Source organism: Calypte anna, chromosome 6 (assembly GCF_003957555.1).
Source record: "Calypte anna isolate BGI_N300 chromosome 6, bCalAnn1_v1.p, whole genome shotgun sequence".
Classification (NCBI taxonomy): Eukaryota; Metazoa; Chordata; class Aves; order Apodiformes; family Trochilidae; genus Calypte; species Calypte anna.
In genome coordinates, this window is record NC_044252.1 from 11767016 (window position 1) to 11795006 (window position 27991).

At 35.4% G+C, this 27991-nt stretch overlaps 2 protein-coding genes across 2 annotated transcripts in view; one reads left to right on the forward strand and one right to left on the reverse strand.

The window, feature by feature from the left end:
* The window catches only part of LRRTM3 (leucine rich repeat transmembrane neuronal 3), an 80933-nt gene extending 65827 nt beyond the window's left edge, over positions 1–15106 (forward strand). Inside the window, exon 3 of the mRNA XM_008497640.2 lies at positions 13475–15106. Within this exon, the coding sequence (XP_008495862.1) occupies positions 13475–13684 (210 nt within the window). The 3' untranslated portion in view covers positions 13685–15106. The remainder of the gene's footprint in view (positions 1–13474) is intronic.
* CTNNA3 (catenin alpha 3) overlaps positions 1–27991 on the reverse strand; it is a 413054-nt gene that overhangs the window by 275352 nt on the left and 109711 nt on the right. The window lies entirely within an intron of this gene.

Sequence of the window (27991 nt, forward strand, 5' to 3'; positions counted from 1 at the left end):
CATTAGTATCCACTTAAGTGCCATTTAAGTGTGTAAATCTTTCTGTCAAGGAGGCCTTGAATCTGCTGCATGACTTGTAAAATCAGACCTGTAAACACTGTGAACACACAGTTACTTTCACAGGGAACAGGGACCAGCATCCTTCAATTCAAAAGCAGCCTTGTACAGCCCAGGGCTGCAGAACCACAAGAGCACTCCATGGTGAGTAACCAAGTGGAGGAAAATGCTATTATTCCTTCACTGACAAAATGCTACTTGAGCTGTGTGTGAAACAAAGTCAAAGAAATGCAAGTAAGGTCTTACTGTTTAACTGTCAACAAACCCATACAAGAGAACAACACTCCAAAGAGGTGACATGTACAAGCTCACCTTTTTTCATTATGGCTAACAAATATTAAAAGACATTTATGATTACACAAAGCCACATTACTCTAACATCTTATTCCTTAAAACTCCTAATACTGTATAGAATAGATGGCACCAGAGCCCTTCATATAAGACAAGTCAAAGTCTGCACCTGTTTTTTATTGCTACAGTCCAGAAGAGAGAACCCAGAAATTCCTAAGGAAATTGAGGGGGGGGATCCGTGCCACATATTGGTGCATAAGATATGCCAAGCAATGGTTTGCTCAAGTAGTCACATGATAAAGGGGAACTGACATAGCAATTACCTGTATTATTTTCATGACAACTTAATTAAGTCCTTTCATTAGAAACAGCCACTAAGCATTACATTACTACCATTACTACCTCAACCTATTGTTTCTAGATTGCCTTTTGTGTCTGAATCTGATTTCTCATACAAGATGTGACAGTACATTGCAAACAGTATCATTTTAATGGCATGATCTGGCACCAGCAGAGGAACCAATCCTTGGAATTATTCTCAAGGTACCCAGAATCAGTCAAACACATGAGGGTGGATTTTCTCATCAGAAAATTCCAATCAATGAATTCCATCCACAGTATTTCACTAAAAATTCTGGAACATTTGGATTAGATCAAAATATTCTTATTCAATACATTGTTGCCATTTAAAAGCTAATTAGCTCTTCAAAAATAAATTTTCATAATTTGCATTGTTGCAACTTTATTAATACAGCTTGCAACTAAAACAATTAGAACAAAATATTCTAATTCAAAATGCAAATGATTCAGTGCTGTGAAAAACTTCAAAAGCCCTGAATTATTTTTTCATTCTAATACATTATGTATCCAAAATCTTTTAGTTTTTTTAATTTCCATCTAAGTGGAAGTTCATATTCTACCATCAAGAGCTGCCCAGGGCTAGTGCAGGTACAGCATGCAGGCTTCAAAATGTATAGCTCTCAACATTTTGAAAAGTACCACTATTTTATTAGCTTTAACATGCACATATCCATAAATATGGATGGCTCACACATCATCTTCATATTTGTTAAATACAGAAGGTAATTTTCTTTATCACCAGCACAGCCTTCCTTCTCTTGCCATTGCTATTTCTACCACCTGCAGGCAGTAAATACTGACACTTGCCCAGGCAGACTGATGAACATCTAGAATACCTGCAGGTCTTTTATTCCTTGCACACAGCTGGCCTGTTTTAGTAACCTACCTCTTGAGCCTTGTAAGTTTGTCTCCTTTTCCATAGAGTTTTTCCATAGCAAATAAACTACCAGAAACAATTCATCTATTGTAAATTCTGAGGAAGTTTTCATATAGAATTACATAAATGGAATATATTTATCACATTTCCTGCAATATTTTCCTTTGTTTCAAAAATATTCCATTCTTTTGGAAGAATGGCTCCATTCTTTTTCTCCAGGCCAGACCTGTTAGAAGTGCTGCTCATAACCCATGTTATATGTTCCATTAAAATCATGCTAGGCTCCTGCTATATACGTAGGCTTATATATATATAAAATATATAAGTATATATATATAGTATATATAAGTATATATATATATATATATATAAGTATATATATAAAGTATATATAAAATATATATAAAGTATATATAAAATACTGTTTAAGATCCCTGGCTGAATGTTCTCTAGTGAAACATTCACTGCCTGCTCACAATACCAACAATAGTACAAGCTGCTGCTTTTATCACAGGAATATTTTTCCATTTTTACCTACAGAAAACATGCTAACCAAAACAGCTATGCAGGAAGTACCTGCTGATGCTTCTTCCCTCAGTCAATACAGGAAAATAAATGTATTTGCATATACATACAAATGTATTTGTGTACTAGGAAAGGTCAAAGGGATGGGTTTATCTGGCTGGCTCTAAGTAAATATTGAAAACAGTTTTCGTTTCCCTCACTACAAATATGAAAGAAATACCACAGGCATCAACAGGAGCATTGGGTTTTAAGGTCCACTTGTCAAAAAAGCCACAAAGGGGAATAGTAGAGTCAGACTGAGAAAGGCTCTTCTTTATATTAGCCCTATTCAAGTTCCTGTACCACTGTACTATAAAGGGCTGTAAAGGAATGAGCTGAACAGAGCTAACAGAGCAGCCTCCTAATGACTTTTGGTAACTTCCACACTGGGCTGGAGCAGATGAGCCACTTGCATATCTAAAGTTCTGAATTCCAGACCCAGTTCTATGAACCATGCAAACCAGCAATGAACATAATCTTTAATCAACTAAAAAGGTCCATGGCAGTTTTTCCAGGTTTGTTTTTGGTTTTTGTTTTCTTAAGCTGTGGTCTCTTGCCAGTACAGTCTCTGTCAGTGTACTGTCTAAGCTTCTTTACTTACAATAATTTTCCTGAAAATCTGAAATAGTAACTAACTAGTGCAGCCTTTAAATGTGAAAGGGATGATTATTAGCCTGGCTAGCTATAAACTGCCATTTGGATGTTTGGCCTGGATTTTAAAAGAACAAATATTAAATTGCCAAAAAATGCTTTCCTGCTCTGCAAAATTTGTAGTCCTACCTTGAAGAACAGTTTAATCATGGACAGATACAGAAACATTAAGCCTGAGTGCTATGCAAGTACCTTAGGAGTTGTGGAACTGATGCACATAATGTAAATATTTTTAAAATTGCAAATATTAACACTTCTTATCAAGAATCTAGCATATACTGTTTGGGAATATAATAAAACCTTTTCTCTCTGGAATTATACAGTGGTAAAATATGAAGGCCACTTAAATATTCTCACAGAGGAAAAGAAGTTTAAAAAAAGAAAATAATTCCATTAGCACAAATATTAGACAATATATGCAGAGGTTGTCCTAGATAAAGAAAAAAATGCTGTATCATTACCACTGTCACATCAGAAAACAACAATTTTAGATTTCTCAGGTAAATACACTGAACTTATTAAGGTTATTTCCTGAGAACTGAAAGCTATGCTCCTCATCCATAGGATATAAAACTTACATTAACCTCCACTCTGCCTTTCAAGCTGAAAATTAGCCTTCTGTTATAATATCATTCAATTTATGAAATGATCTTTCTTTAATTTACTTAAACAATTATGCAGATTTTATTCACTAATTTAATTGGAAATACTTCACTCAGATTGGTTTTATGAAATTACACTATTCTGTAGAAATAACCAGAACACTGTTCAGTGCATGGTAAATTCCAAGAACTGAGACTTAAAGCAGTATTTTATTTGAACAAATATGAATTTCCCTTTTGTCCTTTAGCTACATTAATCTATTAATTTTATGTTTCCAGTTAGAAATTGACTTTGATTTAAATTCTTCTGTGTTTTGAGTTGTTTCTCTCAAGTCTCTTGTCTCTGGATGAACATGTCAATTGTCCTCCCACTGAAAAGGAAAAGACTTCATTCCAGGAGAGCCACTGCCAAAACTGCACTTGCATTTTGGCATCATTCAAAAGGGCTTTTTGAGATACATGAAAATGCTCTTGTTCAAGCAATTAGAAAAGAGCAATATGATAGTTATTTAACTAAAGAGTAATGTTAACTATATGGAGAATTGATATTTTGCCTATTTCAGCTATTCATTGAAATGATAGTGGATGATCCAATTCTTTCCACTCCTCCCTGGTACACTCTGAGTAACACAAACCCACCTCACACAACAAGAATTCCTACTCCCTAATAGTTTTGTGACTGTGCACACCAAAGGGAAACCCCCTCAACCTATCTGTTTCCATCCCCAATCTGTGATGTCCTAGCATTACTGAGTCTCAGCATAACACTCAGTGTAACACACAGCTCCAAATTACCACAGATAGCACTGATGTGTCTCTCACCAAGCCAGGAGATTCCAGCTCTTGCTTCTTCAGCAAAGCAAGGATCACTTCAGAGCAACAATAGGAAACCAAACCTAGTTTTCAGCTTGCTGGGGAGAAGGAACAAGAAAGGGAGGATGGAAGAACATTTGCAATGCTGCACAGCATGTACCAAGTTTTTTAATAAGAACAGATTATACGTTGCAAAATAATTTTTAAAAATAAAACACTTCCGACAATAAAGAAAACATTTAAGCTTCAACAAATAATTGAACCCCAAGGGAATCTCCCTCTGTCTTTCTACATTCAAAACTCAGCATGTAGAGCACATCTGAATTGCAGTCAGGCACTTCAAGGGACTTTGGGATCATAAGAATAAGCAAATTAATTAAAGCAGTCTCAGTACAGCTTTCCTATCTGACAGGTGTGTCTGGATTAAGTCATTTAAATAATATTACTCATGCCATAAACTGATGCAAGATGATGCACTTAAGATTTTAAAATTCTATTTATTACTTTGAGAACACTGTGGACAAGTGGACACCGCTCCATTGAACTGGTGGTATAAAATGTAAAAAGATAAATTTATATTGTAACTTACTTGAGAATGAAATGAAACCCACATGTTTAATATTCTAATTCTTCATAAGTAGTTTCCTACATCCAAAGAGTCATTTTTATTATATGCATTTTAAATGAATTAACACTTGACATATATATCCAGGTACACTTCAGCCATCCTCAAGCACTGATCAGCCCAACCTTACAAAGTAATGCAGCAGGATAAAAAGGTATCATAGAAGGGTAAACTGACATTGAGGTGGGGTTTGTTTGGGGAACATTTTTAACCTGAGGCTCCTGGGACTTGAGAATTTGTCTGCTGAGAGAGTTGTAAAAGCAATTGCACTCATCAGCAGACCCCTACCCCAGCTGAAGAAGATCCTGATCAATATTAGCTAAGCTAATGAAACTAAGCATGGCTGCATCTGCTTGAAGCCTTTTGCCTTTTGCCAGCACACCTGTACTGCTGAGGGTGCACCATGACTTTTCAGTTACAAGAAAATTGTGGACAGGATTTTGTTCAGTACAGATGTGACTGGAAACCTCCTTTTCCAGAAATGTCAGGAGAAGAGGATTGAAAGCATCAGGTTTTGGTCGCTGGATTTTGTGGTTTTTACCCCAGGTTAATCTCAAGCTTTCACTAACATAGAATTCAAACAAAATGCATCAAGTTTTTCTTTACACACAAAATGTTGAGAGAGAAAAATCAAACTTGCTCTCACACAGCACAAGTTCTTTTCCCTTCAGCTCTGGAAGTCTTTTGCCCCTGACATCTGTTGCCCCATACAACTCCTGGTTATACAAACACGAGATTAAGCTTCATGAATGCCTCACCAGCTTATTTAGTAAACCAGTCACAGTGCATGCAACAGTTGGCAGGATCAAATTTTGGACACTAGGAAACAATTACAGTCTGTTCACCAGAAGAACTCTATAAATATCAAGGGCTATAAACTAATTATAAAAATTAAAACTCTAGCAGGTAGTTTCACTGTGAGTTTGTTTCAGCATCACCAGATTTTCCTATCTCTGTTCCTGGAGTCAAGAAAGTATATACTCGGATATGACACTTAAGGAAGGAAAGTATTAGGGCACCTTGAAAAGGAGCCAAAGAGATACAGTGGAATACAAAGAAAAGGAGAATGTGAATCATCAACTAGCAGCAGCCTATCACACTAAACTGAAAGATGGAGAAGTTACATAAATTATTTATATGGCTAGTAATAAGAAGGATGCTTTGTCTTACAGACAGAAATAGAGGAAAACCAATAAAACTAGAGAAGAAAGAAGAGATTAACAGTCGAAAGATAAGAGAGAGAAAGGAAAAAGGCAGACATCTATATTGTCAGTATTACCAGTTTCTGAGTATTTCCTAAAGCCCCTACTACTGGAGCTTTAAGAACTTCAACTTTTACTCAAATTAGAACCTAGTCTACTAGTTAGATACAGAAGCTATATAATATTTCCTGGCTGCTCACACACAAAAAAGTGAATACTAAGATAAAGATATCAACAAAAATCCCCTCCTTTTCTTTAGGTAGGCTCACCACTTCTTTGGAGTCTGGTGCTTCTGAATACTCAGAGTAGGAGAGTAGGTAGTATTTCAGCTTCTGGTTTATTCAATGTTATTTTGCTGTTGTTTTATTTCTCTGTAAACAAGCTTGATGAGAAGTAATGAGAATGCCTATTGTGGCACTTGGAAGATATTAAAATTGCTTGTTACATTAAAATAATTAGAGAAGGATAAAGAAAATAAGATCACATTAATCACATTCTACACAAGCCTATCCAATATACGAGAATCAAACTTTTGAGGAATAGTTTTCAAAAAAGCCTACTTAAAGCCCTGTGATGGGCTGAAATATTGAACTATCAACCAAAACAAACCATGCTTCAAGAAAATCTACAAATAACTGCAGTCTGTGCTGTAACCTATTAGATATTAGAAACAGACTGACTTTTTCTCATTAAGAGGAATATCACAGAACACAGAACACAGAATACCATGCAGAGACATTACTCGCCACAGAACTCTCCTAAACAAAATGTTCCCTTCAGTTTCTGCAAGGCATCCTGCACGACCAGGACCTGGGGTATTTAACTAAACAAGGCATTCTGATGTTTTACTATGCCTAGCTTGGACAAGTTTTTCTCAACTTAACTGTAATACACTTTTTCTTCAGTTTTATGATAAAATTTGTTGTGAGGGTTTTTACTGAAGACCTCCCCTAAATGTGAAATGAAGCTGTAGCAGAAATCAAACTGATCTCATTGGTTCCTTTCACAAAGCTCCCTGACCTTCCACATATGTCAGTAAAATCTACCTTCCCTCTTAGTATCCCAAAAGTTCCAGAGAAGGGAAGGAACTACCCTGACCTCTTTTAGGGCTTGTCTATGAGACTTGCAAGTGAATGCATTAACTACAGAAACACCAGCTACATATTTGTGGCTTATAAACAAATCATCTTTGAGACCTCTTTACAAATACATTATTTATTTTTCAAAGGTGTCTTTTTTCACATGCTTTTTTTATTAATGCAAATTCTTCATATTTTAACATTGTCTACTGACTGCGAAAAAATGAAGTATAGTTAAAATACAATATGATGATCTTTTGCTGACAAAAATTACTGGTCTTTTCTATATGGAACAAACACTCGCTGTCTAATGCTTTGAGCTGAATCCATCCTTTTTCCAGCATCTACAGTAAAAGCTTTAACTGTGTTGATTTTCTTTTAGTTCCACAAAGTTCTGAGCTGGCTTTTTAAAATCATACTTCTGTAATTATGCCTTCAGAGTCTATCAATAAACAACAAGTTTTGAATAGAAATGAGGAACAAATGAGAAACCTAAAAAGGTTAGTGCTCAAGAGATACAGATCTAATTGTAAAAGTATTTTTAGAAATACTTTAGGGTAATATGTACTTCATTATTAAATATCATGAAGCATATTTCAAACAATGCATCAACTGAAAGGATACATTTTACTCATAATCATACACTCTCATATCTGCTTCCCTAATTCAATTTACTAGATTAGAATTTGAAGGACTGTTATCCAAAACCAACAACAAAAAAAATCAATACTGCAGGTAAAACAAACAAACAAACAACAATATCAAAAACCAAATAGCAGAATACATACATAAGAAAATAATGTCAAAAAGGTAGGGCAGATATTTACCCTGTCAGGCAGAACAACAATTATAGGTTGTTCATTTTTTATCATTAATTGCTAATATGAATATCTAAGGAAAATAAAATGTAGAACATACTGCTTTCAAAGCCAGGCAAGCAATTAAAGCTAATCAAGTCATAAGCTGTTCTCATCCCACAAATGTCACATTCTTTGCAGGAAGGAAAGATGCTAAGCAAATGTCACCCTGTTCAAATTTTGAGAAAACCAACAACAAGCAACAAAATGTCCAGCAACAAGGATACCACTGATCACTATTTTTTAGTCTGAATCCCAGTGAAATGACTCAGAATGAAAAATAATCTTTTTTTTTTTTTTCTGCTTCCTCCACTTTTTTTATCTTCTATGTCTTAAAGATAAAAGAAAGAGATGATATTGCAGCAGCTCTTCACTTTGGCATTTCAAAAACTGGTAAAGGAAACTATCAAAACTACTATCTTCAACTTACTGAAACATTTTTGCTAATTCTTTTTATTTCAAAATTGAGATACCAATGGATGGTTTAAAAAACTTAAAATACAGACGTGATTCAGACCTCTCACCTCTCCATTGTTTCCTCATTCTTGTCTTTCTCTGATAAAAATGTACAGTTGCAACATGTTTAGTCTAACACAGCAGTGAAGATTAGGCACAAAACAGATGCATAGCAGTACAGGCTTGGTTTTGGTTGCTTTATTTCTTACAATGTGGGATCCCAATTTAGAAAACAAAAGATAAACACACTGGGATAAACATGCTGGGATAGAAAAATAACCACACCCAAGCAGAGCACATGAAACATATCACTACTGTACTTTATTGCCCAGGTTCACTGCAGCAAAGGAAAATCACAGCAGAAGAAAAGGGTATTCTCTAGCAACAGAAAATACATTTTCATGTTGAAAAAATGCCCAACAAGATCTGGACAGATGTGCTCTTTGAATAGAAAATGCAGTCCTCCCCTCACCAAGAGGGCATTAACTTAATGTTTCTGAGAAGAAAAATGTTGCTATTCAGTGAAAGGTATTGTTACTACTTACACTTTTGGCAGGTTTTTAATTACAGCCTGAACTAAGTAGAAATTAATTCTGAGAAGCAGAAAAAGCTTAAAAATATCCTTCCCTTTCTTCTCTTGCCATTCAAAAGTAAGCTGGATGATTTAATACCAATGCCTTGTGACATTTCATGCTGAAGTTCTCACCAGATGATCTAACAACATATTGCCCTTTCCCAGGCCTTTAGAATTTGGAATTGGAAAGGTTGACATATGTAGACACAAGCTTTAAGGAACAACCACCTAAGAATTCAGAAGTTTAAAGGAAAAATAAAATCTTTAAAAGTGAAGCCATCCATTTTCAGCACTTCAAAGGCACCACAGAGGTAATTGCTGATTTACATTAAGTCCTCCCCACAGTTTATGCAAAATAACCAAGAACAGAAAATAAATTCCAGTAACCTTCCCCTCACAGCTGAGTTATGTTTTGGTAGAGGAACTGGGAGGATCTGAATTATGAAGCCTTGACTCTCACAAATGGGGTGCAACAGGTTTATGTATTACTTTAAAAGAAGTTTGAGTTTCATTGTGTCCCTTGTTTCACAGCACAGCACATTTAAGTAAATACATGCTTGAAGTAGCAGATAATGAAAGAAATGGGACAAGATCATAATCATATAGGTTCTAGTTGTAACTATACCTACCAGAAAGTTCTAGGGCTTTCACAGAAACCCACTGCATGTGCTACTTAGGAGAGAAAATAGGGAACATGTTAAATGCAAGATCTGTTAAATCACAGCACGGATTTAAACACGCGGGTGTGGAGGTAGGAGATGAAGGTACATCTTGCTACAGTCCTATGCTATGGCTCCATAAGGAACAGGGACACTGCTTCAAGACCAGTTAAGAAGTTCGAATGGACCAGTTCAGGCAATTCTTGTGAAACTTCACCAGTAAACCAGAACCCCATGAAGTAGTTAAAATAACTCAAGACCTCCCTAGGTTATTGTAAGAAAACAGGAACCATTAAAGTGCAGAGTATCTGCAAGGCTTTACACTGGGCCTGGGGCATACATTAAACTGGTTTTCTCCTTTCAGCATAAGAAGTAGGTTCTAACATGAGTCCAAGTCCAGAAATTCACAGAACTGCTATCATCCACCAGTAGCATTGGAACAAGACTTTATGGATCACACTCCCATATAGCATTTTCTCTGTATCTTACAGCAACAGAAGAAAAAAAAACAAAAGGTAGAAGTCCCCATGGCTTATGTAAAGTGAAGACATGGTAGGGAAAAGCATGGGACAAGATGGGAAACAACAATAGGGAATATGGGAAAATAGGCCAGATGGTGACAAAGGAAAATGGGTAAATGCGTCTGAACATGCTGAGTGGAACAGCATCATGAAGTCTGGAGTACAGAAGTTGGGAAGTTGAGAGAGGGCTGAGAAAACAGAGACAGCAAAAACAAAGCACAATTTGACAAGTGATTTGCAAATAAGAAAGCTTCTGGAAAACAAGGGTATTTAGAAAAGAATGAAAGATATTGACTAATAAATCTTATTAAAATGGGTCCAGTAATGCTTTGGTGAGAGCAACATACGGTAGGGATGTACACAGTTACAGGAAACAGTACAGAAACTAGGAATTCAGAGCTTTCCCAAATGAAGAAATGTCTTCACTTGTAATTCAAAGCCTGGAGTCAGGTTGTTAAGATTCATGAAAAGGCAGTTTAGACAAGATTTCTTAAATTAATTATAATTTTTTCTAAAGTATTCTCTATTTAATAAACCAAGGTATTTTATTCCCTCCAAGCATTTTTTTTGTTTTGTTTTACATACATAAGGATTAAAAAAGAGTACTATTCAACATTTCATCTCCAATAAATTTAAATAATATGGAGAAACTAATAGATAGTAAAAGATCAGGTTTGTTCTGAAGCTCCTATGAAATAACAGGTTTCTTTACAGTAGTCATGAATAAAGCATTTAATTTTTATTCATGCCAATAAAGCCTTTATAGTTCACTGGTGTATATCACAAGGACTTGTTTCTTTTTTTTTTTTTTTTCTCTCTCTCTCTTTTTTTTTTAATTTTATTTTTTACAATAGCAAAATTCCACTGACTTCTACAGGAAATAGATTCAATTCTCATATGCTTACCATATGCTGATATATTATTTTGCCATGTCTGTTCTCAGGACATTCTACTGATGTCCTGTACACTTCCAGAACATATCACAACACCAACACTTCTGTTGCTTACAAGCTTTAGCTCATTTTATATTGTATTTCCATGTACCTCCTAGTGTACTCATCTTTATCCATCCAGTTCATACCTTTTGTCTTTCAGCTCCTTATCTCTACCATCTCTATGGACAATATTCCTTTGCCATATTGAATTTTGCCATGCCTACGTTTTTAAGCCACTTCAGATCTGTAGCTATGTCTTATACCTTGCGTTTCCAAGTTTACATTTCCAGGACAATATAGCTGAGCCTTGAAATCCCCCCTGGAGATCTGAACACCTCATGTCCATTAAATTTAACAAAATACCAACATCCTTAGGCTGAAAATATTGCCTCTAATTCTAAATGCAATAAATTCAGAAAAAAGTGCAGTTATATTTCTTATGAAAGCCAAGGTCAAGCAATCAGATAAGAACACAGTCACACACCAGAAGCTTAATAAATGTTGTCCACCTTTGCAAGAACCTTTCCCATCTTTGATGACCATCAAGATAGTCATCTGTAGCTGGAAGCATTTCCCTCCCAACCTATGCAAATCTGTTCAGTAGTGAATATTTGTGCTGTCTGAATAAAACAACCTGTTTTCTGTAGATGTCAGTAATTGCTAGAGAGAAACCAGAAACAAATTCTCAGTCTTATTAAAAAAAAAACAAACCACTTTTTTGAACTTTTTTTTGGTTTTTTTAGATCTATGGTAATGTGTCAAATGCCGTTGAAAAAACCAGAAATGCAAAAACATCAACATCCCGAGCCTGGATTAAATTCTTGTCACGACAGCACAGAATTATTTTTCAAAACATTCTTGTTTGCTCTTCAGTTGTGTAAATGCAATCTTTTGCTACATTTTTTTAAGTAAAACAAATTCACAGTTTCAGACACCTTTACTGAAAATATAGAGGGTTGTTGGAAGTTTTTCCCTTGCATACTGTACTGTCATTAAATACTAAGCAATTAAATTCAGCTTGCAGGACAGATGCTTCCTTGAATAGCTATTGCAATTTTAAGGCTTCTGGACTGTAAATCTGAGGTAAGATGAGGCTTTTTGGATGTGCGTCTAAACCTGAACTCCAAACCATGTGAAGTTCACACATTACTAGTAATTAAACAAGGCTGTGGGGTTTACTCCAGAACTGCTGCTGAAGAGTTGAGAGCTATCATTACAAATGCAGTGGTATTACCTACTTAATTTTAAAAAAAATAATAATTCAAGGAGCAGGAGGTTTATGGAGAGAGAACTTTCACTGAGACAAATATCACTATCAGAAAGAAGGGGAAGAACAAAGGAGAAAACACAGCAGAGGAGAAAATACAGCATCACATATGTAGGTAGGAAACTCAACCAATGTCCTTGCATTTTTCAGTCTGTATCCATGTTTTCCATAGCATCTGAGCAGTGTTTATAACAGATTTCCAACATGCTGTTTCAAGCATGCAGGGGTACAGGTGGTACATTCAACTCCAGCAATTAGTTGTGCTAATGAGAAAACATTTTAATTTATTCTTATAAATTAAAATGCTTTTAAATATTACCTTTATTCAAATTTAGTTTTATTGAGTTTCCGTCAGTCTTCAAAATAACAGCAAGAACACAATAAAAGTCACATATAAAAGATTTTTTCTCTTTACTTTCACAAGGGATTGGAAATCTGATTTTTGAACACTATAATTCATGACTCACACAGCCATTACAATGCAGACACCTTTTCATCCATTGATTCTCTGAATAAATATAAAAGTAAATCTAATAGTACAAATACATGCAATTCAAGATCTATATTAATTTTCCCCTATCACTATACAAAGTATTATGCAGTGTAAATAATCCATGCTGACCTGTATTTCCCAGCAGAACAAGGGTATAATACACACTGATATATTCAAGCAAAATCCACTTGCCATTCTTAAACTTGAAAAGCCATTTTTAAATTAAATTTTATGTATTTCACATACCCCCAGCTGAGTCACACATCCTTCTCCTCCCTGATAGACTGACTTCAGCAGAGTCTAATTACATTCTAAAGATAATTCAGCATTAATCACATCCTAATTGTTCCAAACACATTCAAGCACACAGCTAATGCTGGCCAGGGAGATTAAAGGTGGTAGTGGTTGGGCTTAAAACACTGTAGTAAAGACCAAGATTTGGGGGGAATGGAGGGGGCAGAGAAACAGAGAGGAGAAGAGATTTTTTTGCATGTTTTCAGACAGCCTGTTTCTTTGGCATCACAGTCAGGGAAGTTGAATTTGCCTATGTTATTTGCTAATTAGCTGCTTTTCCCTTTGTTTTTACCCCAGATACCGTTGGCTATGAACGTGTCAACATTTCTTGCCTATGACCAGCCCACGATAAGTTACTGTGGAGTACACCATGAACTGCTTGCTCACAAGCCCTATGACTCGAATAACCAGGAAGAAACAGTGGAAACACACTTAGAAACTGACCTGGATCTGAGCACAATAACAACAACAGCACGAATCAAGGAACACAGTCAGCAGCTGGCTTAACTGGGGTTTTTTGTTGTCATTGTTTTCCTGTAGCAGAGGCTGCAACCAAATTCTATGTAACCTGATGGACAGAAGTGAGAAGACATAATACTATGGATTCTAGGATCCCTGTTCAAATTAAAAATTAATCACAAAGATTAATTGTTTCAAGTCTACAATTTGTAATTAGTTAAGTTGTGCAGTATTTTTTGACTTCAGAGTATGACCCTTAAAGTGAATCTTTTTCCAAACTCATCCTACCTACCTGTATAAACTGTACAGATGTAATGTATTTTTCATATTGTAAAGTTTCAATTACCAAGAACAGCTGGTATGTACAGTACCATAATTTAATTACATCTTACTTTACAAGTTTCAGTTTCTAAAGTTTCAAATTAACAAAAGTTCTGTCTTGTGTTATTAAGTTACTCTGTTTTGTAGGGATCATTTTGTTACTGATCTTGTGCCCAGAAAACTTTAATCTAAAATTCTGTCCTTTGCAGAATATGCACCGTTTTTACCAAGTTTAATGTGTAGAATTTTATCTACTGGTTCCAGAAGTAATGCATTAACCAAAAGGAGGCTTTAGCTATTCAGCCTTCTACAGAATTCTTGAAACACATAGCCAAGTTTTCTTACAAATGAAAACAAAAAGATGTAACCATTCTCCTTAAACTTACCTGTTGCCTTGAAATACAGCCTGATTCTTACATCAGAACAACATAATGATAAACATATATTTTAACAACAGATCTGATGTATGCAACTGTGAGCCAAAGCTGATGATGTTTTGTAAAGTCTCACTGTTCTGCAAGACAATATGGACAGGAGACTTCAGCAGGCAGCTGTCTTTACAAAATCTGCTGTGAAAATAAAGCCTACCAAATCAGGCATTTGTATTTCTACTTAAAGACAAGTGGGCACAAAATCTACTTCTGTTGAAGATAGATAGCTGCTGACAGAAGTGGCAACAGAAACAAGCCTTTAGAGTTACTCTGGGAACAAAATGTTACTCAAAAGTAAGAAACCTCTGCTGCTGAAAAATACAGTAATTTGGACCAAATTAACAGGTTAATTAACAGTCCTTTAACATTATAATACATCAAGCTAAGGAAAAAAACCAACCCAAAACCTTTAAATACAAAAAGAAATGTAGTATTATATCTTTAACAATTACTACATTGCTTATTTGTCTACCATTTAATATCTGGAGTAAAGCATTCTTATATCCCATTCTTAGGTTTTAAATCTTCAAGACTTCTCAATACTGTATGGGAATAACTTACAATATTACCCTCATGTTGTAATCATAAAAGATTACAGAAATTAGAAAAACATTATATCATGCTGATTCTGTGAAATATAAATAGGAACATGAGCCTTCCAAAAGATAGAAAAAATTTCATATGGTAAAGCACCTTTTTTATAATAAAGTATATAACCACAAATCTATTTTTCTGAATGTTTATCCCACCGTATTTTCGTGTAGCTTCAAAGCAGAAGACTGAAATTTACAATTACAGTTCAACTGTTTGTACAAAATATAAAGCAAATGATGGAAAATAGCTTAAAAATACTGTTACAAACTGAATCTGAATTCACTATCTTTTAAGTGGAAACAAAGTGTCAAACAGAATACATTGTATTGGTTATTTATTTAGCATCCCAGATTTTGTAACATATTTTGCATAAATTATTTGCTATTCAAAACATTATTTGTCTTTTTAAGACTCATCTAAAACCTCCACACCTCAGTTTCTTATTTCTTTACTGCACAGGTTATTGAATTTCTGGTCATCTTCTGGAGCGCTAGAATTTTACTACATGCAAGTTTGAAAATACATTTTACTAATTATAAAAAGAAACAAAAAATGCAGTTGTCATTCTGGAGTCGAGTGACTTTTGTACTGCAGGGAGAAGTTAACTGCTTCATTTCAAAGTTGTTTTTTTCAAAGTTCAATATATGTGTATCTTGGTCATAACAGAAGGCTTGAGCTCTCTGTACCAAAACCATTCTCCTAAAATATTACTTCCATTATTCTTACTCTGTCTTTCCTATTCTTTATCTTGACCAACTGTCCTCAAATATAGAATGTGGTCCTGGCACTGAGTTACTGAAAATGCAGAAATGTTTAAGGCTTCATGCATTTCTAATTTGTGAAGAACTGTACAACAGGAGTATTTTAAATGAATGACACTCTGGAGAACTTAAGTCAAAAAACACGATAAAATATTTTCTATGCCAAGAAACAAAATCTTCTTGACATATCTGGTTAAAACTAGCAAAACCTGGTACATATTCACATGCACACAAACTTTTCTCCTTTTGTTTCTTTTCCTCAATAATGAAGCCTACATTAATGAATCTGGTTTGTTTTTCACCTCTCCTGAAAGACTTGCAGTTTCAGACCAATTTATCAACAGACAAATGGTAGAATAGCAGGGTCACTGATGTAGAGGGAATTCTGCACCTATTCTGTCTCCTGTACTGTTAAAATCAGCTCCCTGGGCCACTCCAGTGGTCTGACAAACACACACAATGTACCAGGGCTCAAAGCAGCAGTGGAATAGAAGCCCATCCCAAATACAGATTTTTCAAACATAGAATTCCATACATGTTACTAGATACCACTTCTTAGTGGACTACATCAATCCAAAACCTGGTATTCCCAACAAGATGGATTTCTACCAATAAAACAAGATGGCAGGTAGGTACCTTTGATAAAAAAATCTGTATCATGAAGAGAATCTCGGTTAAGCTAACCCCAAAAAGGACTCAGACCTCAGGTAGTGTATCAGTGTGTGTGCACCTGCCTTCCAGCACATTACTGCCAGCTGGATACTGACTTGGAGTACATAGAAACAATAAATGCTCTTGTTATGTGAGCAAACCAAAGAACTTTCACCTCATAAAGCCCCAGTCTTTTAAGCTACAAGTCAGCAAGAAGAAAGTAGACTGAGCCTACAGGGTCAGTTAATTGTTCATATATATAATGATGTACAGTGGTTTCATGTAACATTTGTCTTTGTAATAAGATCCATACCCAGAAATGGTTTATAGTCTTATAGTTAAGTGGCACCACCATGCCCTGGTAGATCATTTTATCAAGAAAAATCTGAGTGACTTCATTATGCTTGAAAAATACAAACTGATAGAGAACACAAACTCTATCAATAAAATAATTCCAGAAATGTAAAAAATAAATCTATCTACAAACAACAATTCACACCATCCATCAGTGGATCATGCTTCTAAGGCAATTTACAGTGCTGAAACACCCTTAGTTAATTCAGCACAAGTATATTTGCTGAATATATGAATATACAGGAGGCCCTACCAAGCATATAGAAGGATTGATGATTAGTCTGACAAATCACTGCATATGTCTCAGGAAAATATAGGAAAAAGTAACAAAACAAACAAAAAAAACCACAAAAGCAAACTGTTTCAATTAAAAGGTGAAATTTGCAGGGCAAGGCATTGTACAAACTATTTGGATGGGATCCAAGAGCTACAACTAACAAAAGAAGAAGAAAAGTAAAAAAAAAAAAAAGAAGAACCAAAGAGAACATTTGCACAGTTTTCAGAAACACATGGAAAATATTAGACTTATTTTGGCAACATACAACAGACATAAAAAATGTACCAGCCTGAGAAGTCATGTTCTAGCCTGCTTTACTGACAGCTACTCAATTTCTCCTCTTTATCTATCACTGTTATTTCCAGTCCTCAGAGTTGTGGACAGAAGAGAAATTGTGCAAAAAACATAACATGAATGGTAAAAAAATAAAACAAAACTGCAAGGGCAATGCTACCGACTAGAAAAAAAAATAAACCAGGATTCCAGTATCACTGGAGCTGTAACAAATCCTGGAAACAATTTTATTAGCTATGTAGGTGCTCAATGATAACTAATGTAAACAGATTACATGGTGATGTATAGTGTCAAATGGGAGCACCTTTATTTAGTTCCCAAATGGTCTGGCAGAGAAAAGTCTGTTGAGCAGGTGAGAAAAAAACAGTTTCAACTCATGTTCCCTTGCCCAGGAAGGGCAATCCCTCTTGAGGGATTTTCCTCCAGATTTTGCATGAGTCTCAGGGGCCTGGGCTTCCTGACAGCAAATCTTACCAGTAAATGTATACATATCTTTAAATGAAAACTAATAAGTTTTACTTGGTCAGATCAAAGGTACACTTAGGCTTGATAACCTGTCTTGAATACCAGGTGAAAGATGAAACCCAAAGGACTAAAGGGGGCAAGTATACAGCCATATATACAGTCCCCAGTAATTTCTAGGTCATGGAGCCAACTGCAGTGTCTTAATAGTTCTTCTTTGCATGTGTACACCTATTCTTTGAAGCCATAAAAATCTGTAACATTCACAAGTCCTTCAGAAAATAGATTTACTTTGACAAGTAAAGCTGCCTCTTTTTGTTCTAGTAGCAATGAATAATTGAGTAATGTAGTAATAAAACTTTTCACTTCCATTTTTTAACAGAAATATGATTATTATGTAATTAATAATGACTATCTGATGTCTTCGAGGTAGCTTGAATAACATCTACCCAGTAATCTCAAGTACATACATTATCTGACACTCTGTAGATTTAATTATCAGATTGCCCTTAGGAGTGGGTCTTAAGATTCAGGTCACCAGAAAGCAGAATACTTTTTCACCTTTTCAAAGTCCATCACACTAGTAAACAAAAAAGTAAGACTGCTTCTCACAAAGTACTGCAGAGCAATTTTGAGCATAGAAAGACACATGTGAAATTCTAATTAGAGAAAAGTTTGACTGTATGATCTGCATTTAAGAGCAATGTTCATTAAACTTCTCAAAAAACTTGTAACATTTCAGTGAATAGTTCTATTATAAAGTAACAAGACCAAATTTCATTCCCATGCTCTACCAAATTATAGAATCTGATTAATTTAATCATAAAGTTTCAGAATAAATCAACGTGAATATCAGAGTTCATGATTAATGTTATTTTAATGAACACCTAAGGAATTAACATTTTACCACTAGAACCTTGCCAAGAATTTTTATATAAGTTGAAGTGGAGGAGGTGAAACTATGAAAATCCCACATGGCATGGAGCTTATAATCTACTTTATCAACTGCAATTTTGTATGTAAATAACTCATTCTTAAAACTGTCCCCTGAGCTGGTCAACTACAAAGGAACACCTGCTGGGTAACAGCAGATGAGCACACAACATGAAGTTCATTATAACCAGTCCTGTTACACCCAGTCCTGTCACCATGATAGACATGACACCTGTAACTGTAACAATATAAAAGTGAACATTAATTAATGCTGCATTACTGTGACATTTCTCTGGTTTGATAATAATATCTGATTAATGATTTATTAATTTCCCTCAGTCAACTGACATAAGCAGGATGGATGTTATTGTAATAAACACTACAGGAATGAAAAATGCTCAGTTCTATAAGCATACATGGTTTTTCCAGCATTTCCACTGTGTATTGTATAAGAAGTAGACTTTTAAGGGGGATGCAATTCAGCAACAATTCTACCTGCAATCTAACAATGAAGTGATTGCACCAATGCAACTTACTTCTAAGTCTTATAATTTAAACACTGTGTATACTCACCCTGTGCTTCTTAGAGAACAAAACCTCATCAACTTGGGATGAAAATAATCATTAAAAGAAAACTATGTGCCCCTGCAGCACTGTGCACTTCACTAATTTCAGGAGTTTTATACAAGACTGTGTTATAAATGAGGCATGGAAAGCCATTAACTGAAGCATTCATATTGAATGCATCTTATTGTCATTTTTCTTTCAAAAGAAATAATGAAACTGGTTTATTTTTTAATACTGATGTTGCACCTCCTCCCTTTTCATTCTTGCTGTTGGAAACTTTATTTTTGAAGAACCTGTAAACACAAAATTAGTCTGGGCTTCACTATCCAACAGCCTTTTTCTCATTTGCAGGAAAGGGAAAACTACAGCTATCAATGGTATATCTGAATATGCAAATAAGATTCATTAATATTTTTTCTTGTCTATTACTAAAGTATTATCTAGACAGCTCATATTTCTTTTCCTTACACTTCTGCAGCTTGCCTTTTTTCCCAAGTTCTAAGTGTCACAATGGGGAATATTAGGAAAAAAACAAGAAAACCCAAACCCAACTGTTTATCCTGAGTTATTAGAGGGAAAAAAAACCTCTGTCTTAAATGCATTCCAGGTATTCATCTCCAGGGTGGAATACGTTTGCTGCCTACCAAGCACATGCTAAAGCTTCTCTGACTCAAGTGCCTTTTACTTCACCACTAGCTCTTGCAAATATAAACTCAGACATATGTAATGCTATTACAAAATTAACTTTACTATGACAGATGCTTCCCTAACTTCTTCAAAACCATTCAGTCTCAGGGGAATACAGCATCTACATCAATCTGTATCCAAACCTACTTGCTACTTGCACATGTTGGAATTCTACACCCCATGATCATCTTGAAAAATGCCATACAGGTTACTGCTGACTGAATGTCTCATCATGTTTAAGAGAAGCAAGGATTATTCCAAAATTTGACCTTTCAGAAACACAGACACATTGCTTGTGAAGATGACACTGCAATTTCTTAAAAAAACCCTCAAAATTTAAATCATATACTTAAATAGGAATTAAGTCAGTGAAACTAACTGGAAATAGGCATTATTGATTACATTTCTATTTCCACTTTAAAGATGTTATAACTCATAAATTTGTGAGACAGCATTCATAATGCTATTTGTTTTCCTGGAGCTTTCATCCATTTCTTTGAATATACAAAGTATACAATATAACCCCTTGGATATTCAGAGAATCTCACTGAAGACACCTCGATCCCAAACAATGATCAAGATCTGCCTCTGCTCTGCCCTGCAAGGTCAGTCTCATGGTTTAAAGTGACAGCTCAAAAATAAGTTGCTGCCAATTTCTTCTCACATATCCACAAGATTTGGTACATGTTCATTGTTTTCTTCTCCACCTGCACACATTCTGCCTCACCATTTTTATTTTTTTTTTGTTATCAAAGAAATTAAGAAACCCACCAAAATTAAGAATTTCTTTCAGCTCATTTACACAGTTAAATTATACCTGAAGATTCCTTCATGTAAAATGCAAGTATCTTACTAAAAATCAAAATTATTCTTAGAGAAAGAATAAACTAAATTGTTCTTCCAGAAATAAGCATTAATGGCCTGTTAGAAGACTCCACATTGAGGTTTCTCTTGTACAGAATTTGGAGAATGGGGGAAGAAATTCATTCAGGGGCATTGCTAATACCAAAAAATACAACAGATACTGAGATAAAGCATTCATATTGCTAGCTAAAACTTGAAGTGATTTAAATGCAAAGATAATTCAGTGTCACTGTTATAGAATATAAATTAAGAGGATAAAAACATCATAGAAGCAACTAAGTTATACTGCAGGAAGAAAAATATATATACTCAAAAATTATATGGAACTAGAAGATATTTAAGGCTGCCTTCTAAAAGGAGTTATAGGCTAATAAGGTCCTAAATAAAATAGTAGATGATAAGGAATAAATATAAGTCTGTACTGAATGCATAGAGGCAATCTGATAATGAGAAAAGTTTCTGCCTACCTGACATACAAAAAACATTTTATTTCCATTTTCTCCAGTACTAAATATCTTCTGTAAATCTGAATAATCAGTAAGACAATATCCAAATTTAAGTCAGAGATAGATAAAAAAGCTGATATATACATGAACTAAAGGAGTAAGTGACCACAGAGGAAAAGAGCATGAGATCTACAAATGCAAACATTTAAATTTCAGGTATCAAACTGCACTGGGAGGCAAATGAAAAACTCTACATTAGAACCTCAAGCAATTCTTTTAAGTTAAAAGAAAACTTATTGCTAATGACCTGTTTCACCTCAGATGACTTTAGGGAAACCAAGAGAAGCAGAAAAGTACATCAAAGACAGAATTATTAATAAATAAACAGAAATATGGAAACCAAAATATTGCTTATATGAAAATTAATTAAATTACATGGGGCAATGAGGATATACAATGGTGCTCATCAAAAGCAGAGGTCTGCTATACTTTACTGATATATTTTTCCACTAATACTACAGTTTTCAAGCCTCTCAGTTACACAGGTAACCTTGGTAAATAATTAGAAACTAAGTCAGTGTTGTAAAGGGGAAAATCTTTACCATATGTATTGTAGGTCAGCTAAACTGAAATAGTACAAGCTGCTTTATAATCTTACTGTCTGACTGCAGAGATAAATAAGCAAACCATCAATTGAGAATGAGGTTGAAATGTGCTAGTTACCAATAACAACTCTGGAGATGCTTTTATTTCTCACATAAAGCCAGTATCTTCACTAAAGTTGTCCAAAAAATTAATCACTGAAATCACACCTTCAGCCAGAACCCTCAATTCTGGGAAATACATCCATCTAGGATAAAAATTAATTCTATCTATATAGGAGAAGGCATAGATGTGTAAAATGTTGAAAGAAAGGAGAGAAAACAGTAAAAGAAGATGACTTAAAAATAAGATCAAAATTCAACTATGAAGTACTTGACAAAAACTTTGTAACTGGTCATTATAGTGGCAGATTAAGATAGCAAGTGAACAGGAAGTAATGAAAATGGGAAGAAATTAACAATTTGTTGGGAACAATCATTTATATTGATTGGTCCCAAATCAGATGTAGCACTCTGAGGAAGGTGAACAAACACAACATGCAGATTCAGCAAGCCATCAACTTCAACTACCATGGCAGTAAAAATAAGTTAATATGATGTTATGATACAGCAGAAGCATGGGACAGTAACACTATATGTTTTTAAAGACAGTACTATTGGAATAGATGTTATCTTTTCAGCTTGAATTCTTCATTCTCTTTGGACATCTCAAAGTAGATCCACTCTTTTTCTTCTGACAAAAATAGCTTTTACTTTGCAGCAATAACTCTCAAACAAATAAGGTTTAAAAATGTGGTTTTCACCTTGTCAAAAAACATAATAGTCTGCTCCCCAAATTCTTTAAAAAAATAAGAGTTTTGCAATTAGATATACTTGATAAAAGAATAATGAAGAAGGTTTTACAGGCTGCAGAACCTTATCAAGGTAGAGGGAAAAGCACAATTGTTGAAGAAAAATATGGTAGATTAACATTTACCTGTGGGTAATAAGGCTTCCTACAAGAAATGGCATACTCTGAATCATCACATGCAGTTTGCTGCCAAAGGAGAAATAGAGAGTTTAGCCCTGTTAAGAAATTTCAGCTGCTACTAAATACTGATAAAAATCATGTGTGTAAAGCAGGATGAGTTCACTCTGGTTTTCAACATTTTTTCATTTACTAATTTGCTTATCTTAAATGGTAGGTCAAACCACAATTTCTTCTTTCTACTTTGCAGAAATTCTTCCATATCGCATCGTGAATGTAAACAGAAAGTAATAGCCAAACTGCATGGAGAGAATGTCAAAACATCAACACAACAGAATTCCAAAAACACCCAAACAAGACTGTATTTTAACAAAAATATTGAGAATATTTTTCAACAAATGTTTGTAAAATACTACAATAAACATGGGTGTCTGGCAATATAGGACACAACAAAAAGCACAGCATGAAACATTCAACATAGACCATACTTTTTGAAAAATTTATCAGACACCCTTCTACTCCTCACCCACCCTTATTTTTACCAGATGCTACACAGCTGTCATTTTATATCCACAGAGCTGAGATTAACTCTTTGAAACAAGATTATTTTCTGGCTCCATTAAAGTTCCTCTGTTGGCTCCAGAGGAACTGACCTCTTACAGTAGTGGGATTTTTGCACTTCCACAGATGATGGTCAGGACTCACCAAAGGAGATAAGAATGAGTGTTTTATGTAGCACACTTCACATGGGCAATTGCCACAACACACTACCTAATGTCAACATTAAATATTCACCTGCAGTCTTCTGAGATACTTTACATATATGAAAGAATTCTTGATGAGAGGATAACTCCTTCCTTCTGCCACTGAAGAAACCAACTCATCCATATAGTGATTTAAACATTTAAATTTTATATGTCACTGAGAAGCAGTTATTAGGATTCTGCCAGAGACTGCCCCCCTCTTGACCAAAACCTCCTCCACTTTCTCCTTAAGAGAATCAAGAAGACACTGAATTGAAGTTTTCTGTACAGCAAGACAAGTCTGAGAGTGAAAAAGCTGTCCTGCTGGATAAAAGAAACTAAAAATCAAAGTGTTAGTCAGCCAATCCCTCCCTTGATCATCATCTGCCTCCTCTTTCCTATAAGCTTATTTTCAAGCTAAGAATTCTCAATGAGGGTTTTTTGAGCTGCAATAACTTTATAAAATTCCCTTAGGATTCATAAAAATACTACATTCTTTCTCCAAAATCTCCTCCAAGAGATACCAATCTCTAGCTTAGAGAACTCAAGAAATTTCTGTCTGCTGAGAAAGCTCAAGTATTCCCAAAGGAAGTGCATTCTCCTTTCCTTTGGGAAAGCTTCACCTGAACAAGGGATACAGGGGCCAACAAGGCAAATGGGTACCCAGCCATTTGACCCAGCCTCTGAGCCAAAATACAACATACAATAACATTCAGTAAAGAGTAAACAATCAAATAACAAAAATTATAATATCAATCACATCATTCCAGACCATCAGAATTTACAGCTTGTATCAGAGTTCATAAATCAAAGCATCAAGATAACTTAAAGTTTTCTTTGGAGCTTTTCAAGGAACTTCAGGCTATTTTCTACATTGCTGTATGTATCAAAAGCTAACAAGATGCTGAGTGAAAGTTTACTAGCAGCTGGTCAAGTCTAAACAGTCCATCAATCGTTTTTGTTTCCTTACTGTCAGCAATTCTAATTTAAACTCTGGAAAAAATGTGTTTTGAACTGTGAAATATAACATGTAAAATAGTGACAATTAACAGTATGTTTTTAGATTCTCAAGCTTACTGTAAGAAGTCGATTCAACACATAATGAAGTCATTTTTCCTTTATAACCACCAATTACAGAATTTTAAAAAAAGAAGGAAACTGCTGCTTCAGCTAGAGCAGATGAACAAGCTATAATCTATTCCAGAATAATTAGTATGTACCTAAAGCTCCAGTGAAATTTCTGGAAGAATTGCAAAACTCTGTCGTGTCTTAAATGTACATGAATTTTGCCCAGCAAAAAGCAAATACATATTCTGGATTGATCTTATATGCCAGTCAGGGAAACATCAACCAGTTACTATAAAAAGACCTTTTGGCTGACAACAGGAGTCACATAACACAGTGCCCTGCTCCAGTTTTCACAGAACTGTTTTTGCAACCAACTTGCCATCAACACCTTTTCTACAAGAAATTTACCTGACATTTGGCAGCAGTTCATGAAGAAGGTAGCACTGCAATTATTCATACAAAATCATGTCATCATCAGTGCAAAGTTTCTGCTCATTTGGCATGCCAGATTTGAGAAAATGGGGCAATGTGAAAGGGTTCTGGGGTGGAACAGGACCAGCTTTTTCTTTCATGTCATTGTAGCAGAAGCACACTCAATCTCTAAAGCTATGTTTACTGTAGCATTCTGTTTACTAGACCATATAGATTATAAAGTAGAACAGAGTAAGCAAAGAAAGAAAGATCAGATGGCCAAGTGACTTAAAATATATACATATATATATAATGATTGTATTTTAACAAACAGACTCAACAATTAAGTTATTATTTATAAAAGTTAGAGAGAAAAAATTGTCAAAGGGGTTACTACTTGCTTATGGTTCTATCAAACATTTAAAATGGCACTTGCAATGCTACAGACTAACTAAAAAAAAAAGAAACAAAGATAGCAAGAATCAAGGCACAACATCAGAAACCAGTACAGGTGACTGGAAATTCTCCAGAGAAATATTTTTTCCTTTTGAATTTTGCCAGCTTATTACAAGCAGAACTCTCCATGGAAACAGCAAACACAACAGAACTCCTGACAAAACACAGGTATATGCCCTGCCAGCTCTGCAAGACAGCTTTGGAACAAAAATCTGAAAGTTGCAGAGCCACTGCTCCCAGTCTGTTCTGGGAAGAACTTGGAGGTTCTACTGCTCCACAAAAACTGTGTTCTTAGAGCTAAGAGAGGCAGGTGTTCAGAGGGGCACAGTAACTAAGGAGCCTAAGAGCCTGGCAACCTTGTCTGGGGCTTGTTCAGGTTTTGAATGCTCACTTACATGAAGCAGCACTCTGGTTTCCCATTGGGGTCTAGAGTACCTCAGCTCTCATCTCAACAATCTTGTCAGTGGGTCCACAGCTGCTCAGAAGTAGACAGATACCAAAATTACAGTAACCTTAGAAATATCAGTCACCATCACCTAACACTTCACAGTGTATTTCATTTTGCAATCTTGCTTTAACGTGTGCACAGATAAATACAGGAGGAGGCTTGTAGAATCCAGAAGATTATTAGACCGAAATTGATAGCATACTTTAGGTTGGAAGGGACCTTTAAAGGTTATCTAGTCCAACCCTACTGCCACGAGCAGGGACACCTTTAACCAGATCAGGTTGCTCAGAGACCTGTCAAGCCTGATCTTGGATGTCTTCACAGATGGGGCCTCCACCGCCTCTCTGGGCAACCTGTTCCCATGGTTCATCCCGTGCTCATAGTAAAGAACTTCTTCCTAATACCTAATCTCAACCTACCCTCCTCTAGTTTAAAACCATTGCTCCCTGCCCTATCACTACACAACTTTGTAAACAGTCCCTTCCAGGCTTTCTCATAGGCCCCCTTCAGATACTGGAAGGCTGCTACAAGGTGTCCTCAGAGCCTTTTCTCCAGCTCCAACTCCTACAGTTGTCTTCCCAGCAGGGGTGTTCCATTCTTCTGATAATTTTTGCGACTCTTCTCTGGACCCCATCCAACATGTTCATGTTCTTCCTGTCTGGGTGGCTCCAGAACTGGGCACAGTACTCCAGGTGAGGTCTCACCAGAGCAGAGCAGAGGAACCAAATCACTGCTCTCAATCTGGCCACACTTCCTTCGATGCAGCCCAAGTTGAGATTGGCCTTCTGGGCTGTGAGAGTGTGAGGTTTGCTGGCTCATGTCCAGCTTTTTTTCCACAAGTACCCCCCAAGTCCCTTTCCACTTTCTTTTCAAATTAGAAGCAGTAAGTTTTCCAATAACTTGAAAGCCAAGAAATAAAAATTCAATTTCCTAACAAATTTAGCAGGGATCAAAAATGTCATTTTAAACTTGCCCTCCTAAAAAATGTCAGCAAGCTTTCATATAGCATTTCGTGATTTCTTTATCTACTCACTGTTTGGCTTCATTTAGTTCACACTTTCTACTGAACTTCGCAAAGTTTTCATCTATTTCTTCTCCTTATTATGCCAAAATGTAGAGTGGAAACACCACTACTGAACAAAGGTGATTACTGCTTGTGTTGATTTGCTCTCTCACACAGGCATTATCCATTTGTGCATGTGCACAGTGAGTGAAGACAAGTCAATAATACACTGCTCTTTTGTTGTATTAAGAAAAAAAGTACTAATCAAGTTTACAGAGAGGACATTTACCTTGGGCTCCAGTATTGTTTTCCATGAACTGCTTCCAAGGTGTATATAATTATTATATTCTTTATTTTCTCCTATTCATGTGAAATTCAAGTTGATTATTATTCTTCATTTCTCCTGAAAAAAGCTTATTATATTCAGTAAGAGAATGGAGGGAGGGATTCCTCTAACAGTTATCTTCTTTTAGACTGATAGTTCCTCCTACACAATATTAAAGTTTGGAAAAAATTAGAAACATGACTACTTGATAGAAAAGGTAATCCTAGATTATTCCTGAGTACTGCCCCTAGTTAAGTAGCTGGTTTAGCCTATCTTTCCAGCTTCATGTAAATTGTTTTATTTTTGCCACTGATAATGAAACAATGGTTAAAAATAATTAAAACAAACTAAAATAGCAAGGATTTTCCAGTAAATAGAGTAATTAGAATAATTTAATGTATTTAATGTCTTTTACTAAGCAGTGCAGCTGTCTGATTTGAGTCTTGAAAGGACTTTTTCTTACTTTTAATTAATATGATGGTGGGGTAGGTTTGATAGTTTACTTTTCCAGCCTTCTGGCCATATACATGGGTCACAAATGCAATGACACAGAGGAGTATTCTTCCTTTTCAGTTTTAATTAATTAAGATAAGAAGATGAGCACATCAGGCAGAGAAACAACTGGAAATTAATCCACTGAAAGTCAAAACAAAAAGCAAATGCCAACAAATGCTGCCCGTGACCACAGAG